General features: G+C 37.4%; 1 protein-coding gene across 1 annotated transcript in view; it reads right to left on the bottom strand.

Annotated features, from left to right (window-relative positions):
- Positions 1 to 19,265, bottom strand: part of LOC128688051 (SIN3 transcription regulator family member A) — a 223,203-nt gene that overhangs the window by 150,343 nt on the left and 53,595 nt on the right. The window contains 2 exon segments of the mRNA XM_070083829.1: positions 8,155 to 8,304; positions 16,020 to 16,313. Coding sequence (XP_069939930.1) covers positions 8,155 to 8,304; positions 16,020 to 16,313 — 444 coding nt within the window.

Genomic DNA, 19,265 nt, shown 5'->3' with positions numbered 1-19,265 from the left:
AACCACAAACTTCTGCCCCACATTCTAATACTGCATTTTTAAAACTATTCCAACCCTCTTCAACCCCCCCACTACTCATCTTTGCACTAGCCCACCTTTCTGCCAATAGTCGCTTATATCTCACCCGAACTTCCTCCTCCCTTAGTTTATACACATTCTCCTCCCTCTTACTTGTTGTTGCCACCTTCCTCTTTTCCCATCTACCTCTTACTCTAACTGTAGCTACAACTAAATAATGATCCGGTATATCAGTTGCCCCTCTATAAACATGTACATCCTGGAGCCTACCCATCAACCATTTATCCACCAATACATAATCTAATAAACTACTTTCATTACGTGCTACATAATACCTTGTATATTTATTTATCCTCTTTTTCATAAAATATGTATTACTTATTACCAAATCTCTTTCTACACATAGCTCTATTAAAGGCTTCCCCTTTACATTTACCCCTGGCATCCCAAATTTACCTACTACTCCCTCCATAACATTTTTACCCATTTTAGCATTGAAATCCCCAACCACCATTACTCTCACACTTGATTCACGCATTCACTCAACATTTCCCAAAATCTCTCTCTCTACACTTTTCTCTTCTCCAGGTGCATACATGCTTATAACCCTTTTCACATCCAATCTTTATTTTACTCCACATAATCCTTGAATTAATACATTTATAGTCCCTCTTTTCCTGCCATAGCTTATCCTTCAACATTATTGCTACTCCTTCTTTAGCTCTAGCTCTATTTGAAACCCCTGACCTAATCCCATTTATTCCTCTCCATTGAAACTCTCCCACCCCCTTCAGCTTTGTTTCACTTGAAGCCAGTACATCCAGCTTCTTCTCATTCATAATATCCACAATCATCTCTTTCTCATCATTTACACAACATCCACGCACATTCAGACTTCCCACTTTGATAATAATATATTGGTGTGGAGTTAAAAGATAAAGAATCACACAAAGTGGGAGTTGTCACAGTTGCTCCTTGCTGATGACACTGTGCTCTTGGGTGATTCTGAAGAGAAGCTGCAGAGGTTGGTGGATGAATTTGGTAGGGTATGTAAAAGAAAATTGAAAGTGAATACAGGAAAGAGTAAGGTTATGAGGATAACAAAAAGATTAGGTGATGAAAGATTGGATATCAGATTGGAGGGAGAGAGTATGGAGGAGGTGATATTTGGGAGTGGACGTGTCAGCAGATGGGTCTATGAAAGATGAGGTGAATCATAGTATTGATGAGGGGAAAAGGGTGAGTGGTGCACTTAGGAGTCTTTGGAGACAAAGAACTCTGTCCTTGGAAGCAAAGAGGAGAATGTATGAGAGTATAGTTTTACCAACACTCCTGTATGGGTGTGAAGCATGGGTGATGAATGTTGCAGCGAGGAGAAGGCTGGAGGCAGTGGAGATGTCATGTCTGTGGGCAATGTGTGGTGTGAATATAATGCAGAGAATTCGTAGTTTGGAAGTTAGGAAGAGGTGCGGGATTGCCAAAACTGTTGTCCAGAGGGCGGAGGAAGGGTTGTTGAGGTGGTTCGGACATGCAGAGAGAATGGAGCAAAACAGAATGACTTCAAGAGTGTATCAGTCTGTAGTGGAAGGAAGGTGGGGTAGAGGTCAGCCTAGGAAAGGTTGGAGGGAGGGGGTAAAGGAGGTTTTGTGTGCGAGGGGCTTGGACTTCCAGCGGGCATACGAGAGCGTGTTTGATAGGAGTGAATGGAGACAAATGGTTTTTAATACTTGACGTGCTGTTGGAGTGTGAGCAAAGTAACGTTTATGAAGGGATTCAGGGAAACAAGCAGGCCGGACTTGAGTCCTGGAGATGAGAAGTAAAGTGCCTGCACTCTGAAGGAGGGGTGTTAATGTTTCAGTTTAAAAACTGTAGTGTAAAGCACCCTTCTGGCAAGACAGTGATGGAGTGAATGATGGTGAAAGTTTTTCTTTTTTGGGCCACCCTGCCTTGGTGGGAATTGGCCAGTGTGTTAATAAAAAAATATTTTTGTTTTTCCCACAACAAGTCAGCCGTCTCCTACCAAGGCAGGGTGACCGAAAGAGAATGAAAATCCCCAAAAAGAAAATACTTTCATCATTACTCAACACTTTCACCTCACTCACACATAATCAGTTTTTGCAGAGGTGCCCAGAATACAACAGCTTAGAAGTATATACGTATAAAAATACACAATATATCTCTCCAAACTGCCAATATCTCAAACCCCTCCTTTAGAGTGCAGGCATTGTACTTCCCATTTCCAGGACTCAAGTCCGGTTATATAAAAATAACCCATTTCCCTGAATCCCTTCACTAAATATTACCCTGCTCACACTCCAACAGATCGCTAGGTCCCAAATACCATTCTTCTCCAATCACTCCTATTGAACACGCTCACAAGTCGGCCGTCTCCCACCGAGGCAGGGTGACCCAAAAAGAAAGAAAATCCCCAAAAAAGAAAATACTTTCATCATCATTCAACACTTTCATATAGTTAGTTACAGTAAGAGGTAGACAGGATAAGAGGAAACTGGCAACAAGTAAGAGGGAGGTGAAAGTGTATAAACTAAGGGAGGAGGAAGTTCGGGTGAAATATAAGCAACTAGTGGCAGAAAGGTGGGCTGGTGCAGGTATGAGTAGTGGGGGGGTTGAAGAGGGTTGGAATAGTTTTAAAAATGCAGTATTAGAATGTGGGGCAGGAGTTTGTGCTTATAGGAGGGTGGGTGCAGGAGGAAAGAGGAGTGATTGGTGGAATGATGAAGGGTGTGATAAAAGAGAAAAAGGTAGCATATGAGAGATGTTTAAACAAAGCAGTGTTATAAGAAGAGTACAGTATATGGAGAGTAAAAGAAAGGTGAAGAGTGGTGAGAGTGCAAAAGGAGAGCAGATGATAGAGTGGGAGAGGCACTATCAAGAAATTTTAATGAAAATAAGAAAAAAATTTGAAGTGAGTTAAACAAGAAAGCGTAGGGAACAAATGGATTTTTTTTTTTTCAACAAGTCGGCCGTGAAAGAAAGAAAATCCCCAAAAAGAAAATACTTTCATCATCATTCAACACTTTCACCTCACTCACACATAATCACTGTTTTTGCAGAGGTGCCCAGAATACAACAGTTTAGAAGTATATATGTATAAAAATACACAATATATCCCTCCAAACTGCCAATATCTCAAACCCCTCCTTTAGAGTGCAGGCACTGTACTTCCCATTTCCAGGACTCAAGCCCGGTTGTATAAAGTAACCGGTTTCCCTGAATCCCTTCATTAAATATTACCCTGCTCACACTCCAACAGCTCGTCAAGTCCCAAATACCATTTGTCTCCAAACACTCCTATCTAACACGCTCACGCACGCATGCTGGAAGTCCAAACCCCTTGCCCATAACACCTCCTTTACCCCCTCTCTCCATCCTTTTCGAGGACAACCCTAAGCCCGCAAGTTATAATTAACACAAAGGAAGAGGGATGAATGAAGATAACTACTGTCAGGGATTAAATTTTCTTCATGTTTGCAGGCATATTCCAGAAATCTGGTTAAGTTCATAATTTAATTTAGAAGTTGATCTGTTTTTTTTTTTTTTTTTTGTTAACAAGTTGGCTGTCTCCCACCGATGCAGGGTGACCACAAAAAAAAGAAAAAAAAATCCCAAAAAAGAAAATACTTTCATCATCATTCAACACTTTCACCTCAATCATACATAATCACTTCTTTATGACCAATTAATACATATTACCCAATACAATGTTTTTTGCACACAGTAAATTTGCATCCCCATTTTGCAGAACTAACCAAAGTGTCCCAGAACTTCTTACTGGAGATAGCCCACTGGGTATGTTTCTCATAAAGTTGTGAAGACATGTTAGTCTTTGCTTGGGTGTTATATGAACTCTTAATGATGGCAGGGAAACTTATGGTGGTTGCCAGTGTATCTTGTTTTAAAGAGAGTAAGAATGCTTAAAACTGTAATTATCTACGAGTTTGTGAGAATAAGGAGTAGAACTGCCAACTCGCTCTGGTTACCCTCCCTCTAAAATTTCAACCTACTAACTCGTATCCCGTCACATGTATTTTAAGTACCAGTACAGATAATTGGCTTATTTTTTATATTTTACCAGATGGCAGTTCCATAATGACACCATATGAAGAAAGAAAATGCGCGCACACACACAATATACAATTTGGATCATCTCTTTGTTCAGTTCAAATTTCAAAATGCCCCTCATTTGTTAGCTTATGCTCTTCATGGTATTCTGTTTGTGTGCCTCTCAGAGGTTCAAGTTGAAATAATTATTAATTATTCCTGGACTTTTATACACTTATTTTGTGAGCAATTCCACCTACAGGAAGTCTACCTTCATTGTTCCATTCTGTTTCCTAGATTTATAATTCTGCTGTTGTAAGAAACTTTTTTTTTTTTTTTTTTAACACATCAGCCATTTCCCACCAAGGCAGGGTGATCCAAAAAGAAGGAAAAATATTTTTTTATCAACGTTCAACACTTTCACCATCATTTATACATAATCACTGTCTTTGCAGAGGTACTCAGATACAACAGTTTAGTTGTCACTCCAAACAGTAATTAACCATAACAATTCCAGAAGCCTTTCCAGGTATTTCTATCATCTAATTCTACTGTTTTTTGTTACACCATCCACTTTAACTTCGGTTACCAGAAAACTTATGTACACTAGAATAACATGGGCTCAACACTGATCCTTATGAGACTCCATTAGTTACACTCTCCCACCATGGTGTCTTTCCATAACTCTTCCATATGCCATCATATCAAATCTATCTAAATTCTGCATTTCATTCATTCCTCTCATTAATGGCTTATCTTTGAAAGCCTATCATATTTTTATAAGGTTTATATACCATTCAGATGGCCAATGAAGAAAAACAAAATACCAATTGGAATACAATGTTGATTAGCGTAAAAGTATTACGAATATTATTATCGGCAAATTATGGGACTCGACACCTGTGTGTAAAATTTGTGATATTTTAGAGACTTCATAAATTCAGTGGACTGCTTAAACCCCTAGTGAGGAAAACAAGTAATAAAACATCCTGTGTAGCAGGATGGGCTTAAGGGCTCTTGAACCAAGGAGATGAAGCTACCCACATCTTCCTTAGATCAAACCTGATTACTTCCCATTCCTAAGATGCTGCAGGAACCTTACAGGTTTAGCACTTTCCTGCTAATATAATAATAATTATGTGTAGTTATGGGCATATCAGGAATAAAAAGATGAAGGGGAAGGTCATGTTTTGAATATGAAGCATTACCATGACCATTGTAGTATGTACACTAAAGGATAAAAGTGTAGCAATTGTTAAAAACATCAAGTTTCAGGTATTAAGGACAAAGCAGAGCAACAAAAAATCCATCTTTGGGTAATCAGCAATTTATGGCATTAAAATGTAAAACAAAGAAATAAGGATTTTGGGGGAACAATGAATCTGGCACTACTAACAGAGACAGACTGGTTGAGTGACCTTATGTGGTAAATGCAAGCAGATTTCCTTGTCACAATGATTATGAAGTTAATATCTTACATACGCAAGTATCAGATAGACATTCTTCCATAAGTACCTACTAATCTGGATGAACAGGGTTTCAATGCATATGTTAACCCACCCGAAATGAACCCACCTGCTGCCGTTTTTGGTAAACAAATATTTATTGTATTGCATATTTATATGCAAAATTGGAATGTGTAGTAATGTATTTCAAGGAGATACAGTAAGTCCCCTACTTACAACATTTTGCCTAATGATGTTGGCACTTTGGAATCAATAAATGATTTATGAACAATAACTATTTTTTAACATTATCTCTTTAAATATAAACCACAGTACGATTTAAACTAGTTTACATCGATATTAACAAGAAAGACGAAATCCCACAGCTGGTTTTCAATTTGGATGTCTCTCAGCGATCATGTATAGCAGTTTGTGATGTCAATGAGTCTACCTACCTGGAGCATGATGCATCTCTGCTCACACCACCTTCTTCCCTCCTTGCTGCCCATTTGACACACACACATTGAATTTATTAGAAGAATGGACAGCCCAAGTATGACACATTCCTACCCACTCTTACCCCCTATTTCCCCAACCCCAAGCCCCTGCCACCTCCTCTATACCAGTCTCTCTGTGACAATCCAATATACTGCCTGCCCTACACATCTGTATTGTATTAATTCATGTTTGCTATTACTTGCAAGTGAAAAAAAAATGAATGTAAAATATTGGGTAAATATTCATAGTTAAAACACATAAATTATATACATGGAATATCATACTTCAGGAAGGAATGTCAGATTATAACATGGCTGTCAATGAGAAAATAGGCTATGAGATCTGAACAACTGACTTCTAGAGTGCATTAACACTGTACTGTACTTATAAAGGTAATGTGGAACTATGACAACCTGGAGAAAAGGGAAAGTCTACATAGGAAGTCGATGACATACAATGTTCTGCTTTGGACTCAATTAATGACTTGTAAACATGAACTCAATGTTATGACGCAAGGAACAATTTCTCTCTAAAATGGTTGATTCTGGCATTCATAAAGAATGATGACAATGAATGAAGCAGAATGAGGCCTGGAATATCCAATGAGTATATTTAGAACAAAATCCTATAGTTGTTTTCAATGTGTGTGTTGCACGAAGTCAAAAATGGGCACCAGACAAAACTTTGTTACACCAACACACAGTGGAAACTAGGGAATGGAAGGATATGTATTCACAAATGCACATGATTTTTAAGTCTCTTTACATACCTCACTCTAAATTTCTTTATGTTGACATTTATAAGAACAAATCAATAAATCAATCTGAATGTGGGGAAAACCAGTGAGCATATTTTGAACAAAATCTTATGGTTGGTTTTCAATTTAAGTGTCTTGCACTAAGTCAAAGAAAATGAACACCTAGCCAGACAGAATCTTGGATTACCACACACTTTTTCTTGGTTTCAAAATTTTTCTTTGATTTTTCAGTAACCGATTACAGTTGGGGTTATTAGGCTTTGCTCTGGCATTTTAACTGCCTTTTACAACACGATGACCTACTGGGCTGTCCTTGCACTGTGAGAAGGGGTGGGGATGTTGCAAATGAAGGGTAATTTGAATGCAATGTTAGCACACTTTTGGAAAGACAGCAACTGAATGAATGATGGTGGGAGACAGCAGTTGAGTTTAAAAAAATTCTAAAGTATTCTAAATCCCATAAAATATTTAAATAATAGTTATTATTTTTTGTAAATGAAAAACAACAGTACAAAATGTAAAATATTGAATATATATTCTTGGTATATAATTAAATGAAATTAGATATGGAATATTAAGGCTCAAGAATACACCTCCGATGATAACTTGGGTACCTATGGAAAAACAAGTTTCCCAACAGACAACCTATGATGGATTCTGAACAATGCATTAGCGTCACAAGTAGGGGACCTATTGTATTTGCTAATACTTTCTATTATAATTTCAAGAGACAAAAATAATTTTTTTTTTTATATTCTCTTAGTATTGTTAATTGTAAAAAATATATGAAATAAGTAGCACATGAAGACATTTTCAACACAAATTAACACTAGGTTGCTGCATAAAAAATGGTAGCATTTCAAGGTGGCTATAAGGTAAGTCTGAAATGTATGATGACAACACTAATGTAGCTGCCATTTCATAATCAATATTAATAAGATGCATTAAACTGATAAATTATTTGTCAAGTGCCTAATATCACTTATTTCTTACATACTTGTTGTAGTATACAACTGATAAATTTAGTTTTAATATATTTTAAACAATAATAATTATACCACAAATAAAAAGCATGAGTTCACCTTTTGATCATAGTGCATGATTAACTCTCTGAGCAATAATCATTTAACAAGTCAAAATATCAGTTTCTAGCAGAACAAAATATTGAACTGATTTTCAATCTTCCAGCATCAGGGGAAGATAAGAAAAAGCACCAATTCAAAACTCACTCACTCTCAATTCTTATGATCTTATATAATGCAGAATACAAGCATTAATTATTAACCTCATTTACTCAGTATGTTGTTCAGTTAACCTTCATGTGGAATAATTCATATATCTAAAGCAATTACTGTAGGAACTGTACATACAAACCTTAAACCACTTAAGAAGATCGGGGAACTTGGCGAGAAAGGGATGGACTAGTTGAACCAACTCAGAACGGGTAATTATTTCTTCATTATACAATGTGATACATCTTAGGAAATTGTGGTAGGTTTCTTCATGACGTAAAGCTTTCCGAACCTTAAGGAAAATTAAGGAAATTAAACAAAAACGAAGTAATTTTTTCGAACAAAATGAAAACTAATTTACAGCATACTATTATATATAAAATACAGAAAACCCTCGATTTAATGAATTACTAGCAAGTGGAATGGAAGGCCACTAATGACGAATATGAGAAATAGGGATCCAACTGTTTTTGCTTTGATTGTAGCAATGTACAATTTTGTAATCAATGATGATGTCTTAGAATCAATTCTGTTCTTTATTTCCATAGTCCATTAATTCAAATGAGTACTGGTCCTTAACCCTTTGACTGTTTCAGGCCCCTCTCTGAAACTGTCATTCTATGTCGCTCAATTTTTGAAAAAAAAAAAAATTATTTTTTTCTTATGAAATGATAGAGAATCTTTTCCCGATGGTAATGACACCAAAAGTTCGAAATTTGGTCGAAAACTCATGGAATTATGCTCCCGCGAAGTTAGCGGTCTCGGCGACATATGCGTATCGGCGATTTCGCCGACTTTGAGCCCTATTTTCAGCCAATTCCATTGTTCCAGTTGACCAAACTCATAGCTATTTCTTTAGAACTCCATTTTATCTATCAGCTGAGTACAAGAAACCTCCCATTTACTATTTTGGACTACCCAATATGGTGGTCAGAAATTGGCAATTTGGCCAATTTCACGCAAAATAAAAGAGATGCCAATTTCAAAATAGGGTCCAGAATAAACAAGGTAGACATTCGTGGCACTAAAATAACATATGCTCTGTTCATTAGTCACATCTCTAGGCCCCTCTTATATTATTATTGCTTTCTATTTTGATTTTTTATTCATACAAAAAAATACAAAATTTACTGTTATGCAGACGACTGCATTATTGTAAAAATGGTATAAATAATATCAGTGCACTAGTGAAAGAATATTAGACTCCCCAGTTGACGTGTATTGGACGTGTGGTGTGATTTATTTACTCTTGAACACTGGTAAAAATCGAACATTTCCGCTACTTTGAGCTCAGTTTCAAGGTCGTTTTCATAGTAAAAGTAATGAAAATCATCTCTATTTCTGTAATATGTTTTCCATTTTATCACCTAAGACCATGAAAACGCGAATACAATGATAAATACTATACGAAAATACACCTCAAAGTCGGCGTTTTATTCCAAAAAAACGATCAGAGTTTTTTTTTTCTCATTACGCAATGTGTGCTGCAGGATTTTTTTTATGTGGTGCACACTGACCACATAGACCCATTCTCTCACATGTGGGGCTACCAGCTTTCTCCCACTTGATTTGAAGCCGCTAGAATTATTGAGTATATATACGTCAGAAACATTGGCTCGTAAGACGTATATATACGTCGAAAACAGTCAAAGGGTTAACTCACACACAACTTCCTCTACTGCATGTTTTTAATACAGCACATTGTCCCTGAACAAGTTTTAAATTATATTCTTTAAAGAATTCTTTTAAACCTTTCATTGTCACAACCCCTAAAACAAAAACTTCCCCAAATGTCGCAAATTAAACAAATAATTTTATCTCTTAAAATGGTAGAAAATCTTTCCCTAACCATAATGGCTCCAAGAATGTGAAATTTGACTGAAAACTTACTGAATTATGTAAGCACGAAGTTAGTCAGGGAGCATTTTAAGTAACTTGTTATTTTGCCAAATTTTGAGGTCTGTTTTAGGCCAATTTCATAGTTCCAAGTGACCCGGTTCCTGACTGTTTTCCTAGTATGACTTCCATTCTATTGATTGAGCACGAGAAACTGTCCACTGAAGTATCGGAATTACCCCATAAACTGCCCAGACTTCGGCAATTTTCCAATTTTACACAAAATTCAACAAAATAAACAGTTAGCAATCCGGCCACTAAAGCAACCTTTCCTCTATTAATTATGTCCCTAGGTCCATCCGTCATCACACAAAAATGTTTAAGTTTTACCCTATTTCTAAGGAAATAATATCTAAAAATTAACTGGTCATAGTTAATTAAGGCTGTCCAAATAATTGAAGCAAACCTAGTAAAACCCATAATACAGATTGCAGAGGAAGAGGCCTAACCCTTCCTCAGGAAAACCATCAAAAAATATATGTTTCTGCTACTTTGGGGCATATTTCAGGTCACTCAGGTCTGAAACCAAAAAAATCATCTCCATTTCACTAGCATGTCTTCTAGTCTACAAAAATGACACCAACAAACAGCCAATAAAACCACCCTAGAAACACCTCAAATTTGCTATTATTAATGCAAACACAAGGACAAGGTTTAGCTATTCCCTTCTTACATTACATGGGGAAGGTTAATTTTTTACTGTGCACATGCACTTCATAGACTCATTCTCACATCTCAAGGCAAAATTTACTGCTCAAAATATATTTGAGTGTGGTACAATTAAAATACAGATCTACAAAAGTGGTATTGGCCTCAATGATGCACATCTACACAATAGACACTAAAAGGGTTAAGAAATGAGCCTGGAGGTTAATCAAAACTTTCAATATTAAAATTATTTTAACTTGTATAAAATTTACTAAGATCCCTGAATAAATTATTTATTTACTTAACAAAAGTTTTTGTGTCCAATTTCAAATGGCTTTTGGGACCAAATGAGCAGTTTAACATTTTGTGAAGGGATTCGGGGTAACTAGTAAGCCAGACTTGAGTCCTGGAAGTAGGAAGTAAACTGCCTGCACTATAAAGGAGGGGATGGGGATATTTGCTGTTTGGAGGGCCATCTGAACCATTGTATACGCACACATCTGACAAGATGGTGTTAATATGTATGATGGTGAAAGTATTTCTTTTTCAGGTTACCCTGCCTCAGTGGGAGATGGCTAGTGTGTTATAATAATAATAATAATAATAATAATAATAATAATAATGATTTCTTCATTTCTACAAGTACATGTACAAGGTATACAGGCCTAGCTGACATCAATGACACACTACTATAAAGAAAGCTGCTTCTTATGCAGAGCATTTCGGGCAAATTAGGTCAGTTTTCTCCCAGGATGCGACCCACACCAGTCAACTAACACCCAGATACCCATTAACTGATGGGGAACATACACATCCAGTGTAAGGAAACACGCCCAATGTTTCTATACTCGCCGTGTGAAGTGAGAGCTTTAGCCACAGAGCACTGCCCCCTGCCCAGTGGCTTATTTTCAAAAGTGTAGCCCAGTGGTGAGAGTCAGGCCTCTCACAACTGAGGTCCGGGGTTCGAGAACCAGACGAACTACTAAAAAAAGTACGAATGTTGGTGAAAGTGTCGAATGACTATGAAAGTGCTCCGTTCCTCAAGACAGTACTTGCCCTTGATCTCTTTCTCATTTCCGATACAGCATTTTTTTTTTCTTTTTGGGTCACCTTGCCTTGGTGGGAAACAGTCGACAGGTATATATATACATATAAAAAAAAAAAAAAAAAAAAAAAAACAGACGTTGAACAGTCTCAGTTCCTTAGCAAACTTCACTTAATGAAACAAACTCCATTCCATTATTTGACCATGAGTGCCATACACTAAGAATGAGTCTATCTGAAAGGGGTGAGACATACTGCCACCCTTTTTCACTATTTCTTCTAAGTCCTATCTATCTACCCTATTATTTTTTAACCCTTTCAATGTCTTGTCCATAGATGTAAGTTACTGATGCCAAAGTCACTTAAATAGATCTATGTTTTGAGCTCAGATCATCCAGATAAGCTGTGTGGTAAATTCTGGTTTTGACATGAGAAAATAAGTCTGTGTGGTGAGTGTGTGTAGTACAAAAAAAAAAAAAAAAAATCCTGCCCCATGCAGTGCACGATGGGGAAAAGAAAAACTCTTATCTTGTATTGGTTTAAAATTTTGACTGAGGTATTTTCTAGGATGGATTTATGGCTTTACTTGCTATTCATTTGGTATCAATGGATAGAATGAAAGATACACTACTGAAATTAAGAACTTTGGTTTCATGATTGAAAGTAGATTTAAATGAGCTCAAAGTAGCAAAAAGTATTCAATTTTTGATGGCTTTCCTAAGGACAGGTAAGGTAGCACCTCAGTCCGTTTTATGGGCTTTTACTAGGTCTGATTCAATTATTAGGATGCCCTAAATTATGACCAATCATTCCTGGTTTTTATTATCCAAAAAATAGAGCGACTCTTAGATTTTTTGTGTGATGAATTCAAAATGGAGGGAAAGTGTAATATAGGAGAGGCTTGAAGATGTGATCAATGAACAGAAAAAGTCAGTGTTTATTTGGGACTGTTTTCAAATTGGAACCTCTCTAACTTTAAGTGGATTTGGAAAATTATTGACTTTTGTACCCTTTATAGGGTAGTTCTGACAGTTGAATGGGCAGTTTCTTGAGCTCAATCAGCAGAATTGAATGCATATTTGTAAAGTAGTTAATAATTTCATCAGTTGCAGCATTAGAACTGGGATAAAATAGTGGGCAAAAGTGCGGCCAGACCACAAACTATGTGCCAACATAATTCTAAGTTTACAATCAAATTTTGTATTTTTTTGTCAGTTTTTTTTTTTCAACAAATTGGCCATCTCCAACCTAGGCAGGGTGACCCAAAAAGAAAGAAAATCTGCAAAACAAAAATACTTTCATCATCATTCAACACTTTCACCTCACTCATACATAATCACTGTTTTTGCAGAGGCACCCAGATACAACAGTTCAGAAGCATATATAAAGATACAATATAAAAAGTAACATGAAATAATATAATTAATTCCATATAGAATATAATATTAGGGCCCCAATTATATATATACCATCCTATTACACATCCTTCCAAACTGCCAATATCCCAAACTCCTCTTTTGAAGTGTAAGCATTGATCTTCCATTTCCAGAACTCGAGTCCGGCTCTATAAAAATAACTGTTTCCCTGTATCCCTTCACTAAATATTACCCTGCTCACACTCCAACAGCTCGTTAGGTCCCAAAAGCCATTCGTCTCCATTCACTCCTATCTAACACGCTCACGCACGCTTGCTGGAAGTCCAAGCCCCTTACCCACAAAACCTCCTTTACCCCCTCTCTCCAACCCTTTCGAGGACGACCCCTACCCCGCCTTCCTTCCCCTATAGATTTATATGCTTTCCATGTCATTCTACTTTGATCCATTCTCTCTAAATGACCAAACCACCTCAACAACCCCTCCTCTGCCCTCTGACTAATACTTTTATTAACTCCACACCTTCTCCTAATTTCCACACTCCGAATTTTCTGCATAATATTTACACCACACATTGCCCTTAAACAGGACATCTCCACTGCCTCCAACCGTCTCCTCGCTGCTGCATTTACCACCCAAGCTTCACACCCATATAAGAGTGTTGGTACTACTATACTTTCATACATACCCTTCTTTGCCTCCATAGATAACGTTTTTTGACTCCACATATACCTCAACGCACCACTCACCTTTTTTCCCTCATCAATTCTATGATTAACCTCATCCTTCATAAATCCATCCGCCGACACGTCAACTCCCAAGTATCTGAAAACATTCACTTCTTCCATACTCCTCCTCCCCAATTTGATATCCAATTTTTCTTTATCCAAATCATTTGACACCCTCATCACCTTACTCTTTTCTATGTTCACTTTCAACTTTCTACCTTTACACACATTCCCAAACTCATCCACTAACCTTTGCAATTTTTCTTTAGAATCTCCCATAAGCACAGTATCATCAGCAAAGAGTAACTCTCAACTCCCATTTTGTATTGATTCCCCATAATTTAATCCCACCCCTCTCCCCAACACCCTAGCATTTACTTCTTTTACAACCCCATCTATAAATATACAGTGGAACCTCTACTTACGAGTGCATCCACGTGTGAGTTTTTCCAGATACGAGTAGCTGCGTGGTCGATTTTTTGCTTCCATATGCAAGCAAAATTTCCAGATGTGAGCGGGCCTCAAGGGAGGTTAATTGACACTGGTGAGAAGGCTCTTGCTCTTGATCTAGGGATTTGGATCTAAGTTGTTTGTTGGACTATCTTATTGAAACTTGGGCAATGTATGATGAAAAGATGCTTCTTAACGTACACCAAAAATGAAAAAAATCGGACCATAAATAACGGAATTCACTTCTCAGCCATTAGCGTCCCCTTAGCAGTATATTTTCGTATGGTTGTTATGGTTGTATTCTCGTTTTATTTGGTCTCATGTGATAAAATGGAAGATATACTACAAAAATAAATATGATTTTAATTGGTTTCACGATGAAAAGTACCTTGAAATTAAGCTCAAAATAGCAGAAATGTTTGATTCTTTGGTGACATCAGTGGTAGACATCATGAGGTAGCAGTGGCAGACAACATGAAGCAGCAGTGGCAGACAACATGAAGCAACAGTGGCAGACATCATGAGGTAGCAGTGGCAGACAACATGAAACAACAGTGGCAGACATCATGAGGTAGCAGTGGCAGACAACATGAAGCAGCAGTGGCAGACATCATGAGGTAGCAGTGGCAGACATCATGAGGTAGCAGTGGCAAACAACATGAACCAACAGTGGCAGACATCATGAGGTAGCAGTGGCAGACATCATGAGGTAGCAGTGGCAGACAACATGAAGCAGCAGTGGCAGACATCATGAGGTAGCAGTGGCAGACAACATGAAGCAGCAGTGGCAGACAACATGAGGTAGCAGTGGCAGACAACATGAAGCAGTAGTGACAGACAACATGAAGCAGGAGTGACAGACAACATGAAGCAGGAGTGACAGACATGAAGCAGCAGTGACAGACAACATGAAGCAGCAGTGGTAGACAACATGAAGCAGCAGTGGCAGACATCATGATAGCAGTGGCAGACATCATGATAGCAGTGGCAGACAACATGAAGCAGCAATGGCAAAGTGTAGCATTAAGAGTGTAGCACTTATAAGTCACTCTGTCTGACTTTTCTGGGTTATCCTAGGTTCTCTACACATGTCGTCAAGAGCAGGAATGGCCGCTGTGGTGGCCCTATAAACCCTAACCAGAATGGCTGCTTTCACCACCACTAGCCACTTACCTAATGACATGTATTTTATTCATTCTAGTGTATATATCATGTTTCTATGTTATTAATATTCTTTATGTCATATTACATGAATTGTGATAGATAAATATGCTGTAGAGTTGATATTATGGAAATCATTAAAGTATTTTCTCGTGCCTGGAATTCCACTGGAACGAATTAATTCCATTTCAATTAATTTAAATGAGGAAAATTGACTCTGCAAACGAGCAAATCCAGTTGCAAGCAAGGTCACGGAACGGATTAAACTCGTAAGTAGAGGTTCCACTGTATTAAATAACCATGGTGACATTACACATCCCTAAGACCTTTTACTGGGAAGGAATCTCCCTCTCTTCTACTCAGCCTAACCTGAGCCTCACTATCCTCATAAAAACACTTTACAGCATTTAATAATTTACTACCTATTCCATATACGTACTTGCAACATCTGCCACATTGCTCCCCTATCCAATCTATCATATGCCTTTTGGTGTCATTATCTTCACACAAAGATTTTCTACCATTTCAGATTAAAAAAAAAAAATTGCCAACACAGTTATCACTTTTAATTTTGGGGCTTCTGATAATGAAGGGATAAATCTCCAAAGACAAGTATAACTCTTTAATCAATCAACTAATTAATTTTCATTACCTCAAGAATGCATATAGAAGTGCAGTAATTCAAATTACGTCATGAAAACTATACCTTATCGAAGAAGGCATATTCTGCTAGAGTTGCGTACTTGCCGGCTTCGGCAGCACTCATATCCTTCAGGTACCCTAGCTTTGGTTTCTTCACAGGTGGTTGGGCATGAGAGTGGGTGTGGCCCTGAGTTGGGCCTGAGTGTGGACGCTTTAGCTGATGGCCGAACATGGGCGAGGTTTTATTTGGCACATTACCAGGCCCACTCACCAGGTTATTACCTGAACCCAACCCACAGCTACTTTTTATATTGGTCTTCTTCACTGTTGTGTGATCATTGCTTACTGTCTTATTGCCCTGCAAAAGACAAAATATTGAAGGTGGTTAACTATCTTGTAAAGCCATGTAAATGAATACCAAATTAAGTAAATTCAGATAACGAACAAACAAGATAGGGAAGAACACATCTTAAAATATTTTGTGCAAAACAATATAAAAAACAATCATAAAGATAAAAATAAGCTACATACTAACATGCACAATTTTTTGTACCTTTAAATCTGTCATCTGCCAATATTTCTGACCTCATCACAACTCTCTAGTTCTTCTAAAATGTAGTCATACATTTGAAAAAATCTAAAGCCAGAAGGGTCCACACACTGCATCATCATTAACTATACAGGTGATGACTGTCTCCAATATACTAGTATGCTTAACTAGAATAAATAAACAATGAAATTGGGAGCTGTTCTTCTATCACTAGCTTTCCTATCAGCAAACAGGGTGAGGAAGTGGCACAAAGCACACTAATCTAACTACATCAAGCCTAACAAATTTTCTTTTGAAAAGAAATAGATAAAAATTCTATTTAAGAAAACCCACTGTTTATAAACAGCCAGAATTACAATTGCTACCTAGGAGGATGGGCTGCAATATAGGTATCAATTATGCATATATTGCAAACCAAGTGATACAAGTAGTATTTAAAAATTCATGGACTGTTAAAAGCATTCTGATAAAGAATTCGCCCCAATAGCGTGCTGGTGGTGTCGACAGAATTAGTTGCAACAGCTACCGTCTCTCTTATTTGAGAAAGGGAAAACAATTAGAAGTGAGAATTTCACGACACCGTTATTCGATTCGTATAGCATAGGAGTCGAATGCAATTTTTAACCATATTAGAGCTTGTAATAACCCGGCAAATTAGCAAGAAGAGTCATCTTCCCTTGTTCCTCTTGGCTTGAAAGGAATATTGTAGAATAGGCAATTATTAAGCATGATAAGCACTCATTATACAATATCAGAGACAGGTTGTTCAAATTAGACGTGTGTTTAGTTGAGGCAATAGTACACAGTCAAAAATTGGGCTCTTACACGAATGTATTAGATTGTCTTAAATGTAGTGCCACATAGAGGAATTAGGGCCTACTTTTCCTGCAGTTTCTGACGGTCGAACTAGCACTTGCCTCAGAATTGTTGGATGAATAACTGTGATCATCTTCCTTGTAATTACAGATGCCTCCCTCTTTAAATGAATTTATTTTTATGAGCCCCATTTCCTTTCTATAAGATAAGAATCTTTCCTCCGTAAGCCAAGCGTGTTGTAAAAGTCAACTAAAATCCGAGAACAATGGGCTAGTAACCACTTTTCCTGTAATAATTACTAAAAAGAGGAAAATTGTCAAATTGGGAAGTCTGAATGTGCGAGGATGTTGTGCAAATGACAAGAAAGAGATGACTGTGGATGTTATGAATGAGAAGAAGCTGGATGTCCTGGCTTTAAGTGAAACAAAGCTGTAGGGGGTGGGAGAGTTTCAGTGGAGAGGAATAAATGGGATTAGGTCAGGGGTTTCAAATAGAGTTAGAGCTAAAGAAGGAGTAGCAATATTGTTGAAGGATAAGCTATGGCAGGAAAAGAGGGACTATAAATGTATTAATTTAAGGATTATGAAGAGTAAAATAAAGGTTGGATGTGAAAAGTGGGTTATAGTAAGTGTATACGCACCTGGAGAAGAGAGAAGTGTCGAGGAGAGAGAGAGATTTTGGGAAATGTTGAGTGAATGCATGGGGAGTTTTGAACCAAGTGTGAGAGTAATGGATGGGGATTTCAATGCTAAAGTGGGCAAAAATGTTGTGGAGGGAGTAGTAGGTAAATTTGGGGTGTCAGGGGTAAATGAAAATGGGGAGCCTTTAATTGAGCTATGTGTAGAAAGAGGTTTGGTAATAAATAATACATATTTTATGAAAAATTGGATAAATAAATATACAAGGTATGATTAAGCATGTAATGATAGTAGTTTGTTAAATTATGTATTGGTGGATAAAAGGTTGATGAGTAGGCTCCAGGATGTCCAAGTTTATAGAGGAGCAACTGATATATCAGATCATTATTTAGTTGTAGCTACATTTAGAGTAAGAGATACATGGGAAAAGAGGAAAATGGCAACAACAAGTAAGAGGGAGGTGAAAGTGTATAAACTAAGTTAGGAGGAAGTTCGGGTGAGATATAAGCAAATATTGGCAGAAAGGTGGGCTGGTGTAAGTATCAGTAGTGGGAGGGGGATGAAGAGAGTTGGAATAGTTTTCAAAATGCAGTATTAGAAAGTGGGGTAGAAGTTTGTGGTTATAGGAGGGTGGATGCAGGAGGAAAGAGGAGTGACTGGTAGAATTATGAAGTGTATGATAAAAGAGAAAAAGTTAGCTTATGAGAGGTCTTTACAAAGCAGAAGTGTTATAAGAAGAGTAGAGTATATGAAGAGTAAAAGAAAGGTGAACAGTGTGGTGAGAGACTGCAAAAGGAGAGCAGATGAAAATGAAAATAAGAAAAAATTTTGGAGCGAGTTAAAGAAGAAATTGAGGCGGTAATTTCATGCACCGGCCAGGGAGGTACACCATCTTTTAGCAGTGAAGAACAGCAGGATGTGAGTGTGGGGGAGGGTTGACGCATTATGTAGAATGAAAGGGGGTAAAGTAGCTGAAACTGACGGGAACATGACAGAAATGTTAAAAGCAGGGAGGGGATATAGTGTTGGAGTGGTTGGTATTTTTGTTTAATAAATGTATGATATGTTGTGAATCTTTATACTTATATGCTTCTAAACTGTAGTGTTCTGAGGACCTCTGCAAAAACAGTGATTATGTGTGAGTGAGGTGAAAGTGTTGAATAATGAAAGTATTTTCTTTTTGGGGATTTTCTTTCTCTTTGGGTCACCCTGCCTCGGTGGGAGACGGCCGACATGTTGAAAAAAAAAAAAATGTATGAAAGAGGGAAAGGTAGAAAAAAAAATTATGTATGAAAGAGGGGAAGAT

The sequence above is a fragment of the Cherax quadricarinatus genome, chromosome 10 (genome assembly GCF_038502225.1).
Source record: "Cherax quadricarinatus isolate ZL_2023a chromosome 10, ASM3850222v1, whole genome shotgun sequence".
Lineage (NCBI taxonomy): Eukaryota > Metazoa > Arthropoda > Malacostraca > Decapoda > Parastacidae > Cherax > Cherax quadricarinatus.
The sequence above is the reverse complement of the archived record's forward strand: the minus strand, read 5'-3'. Positions and strand labels throughout refer to the sequence as shown.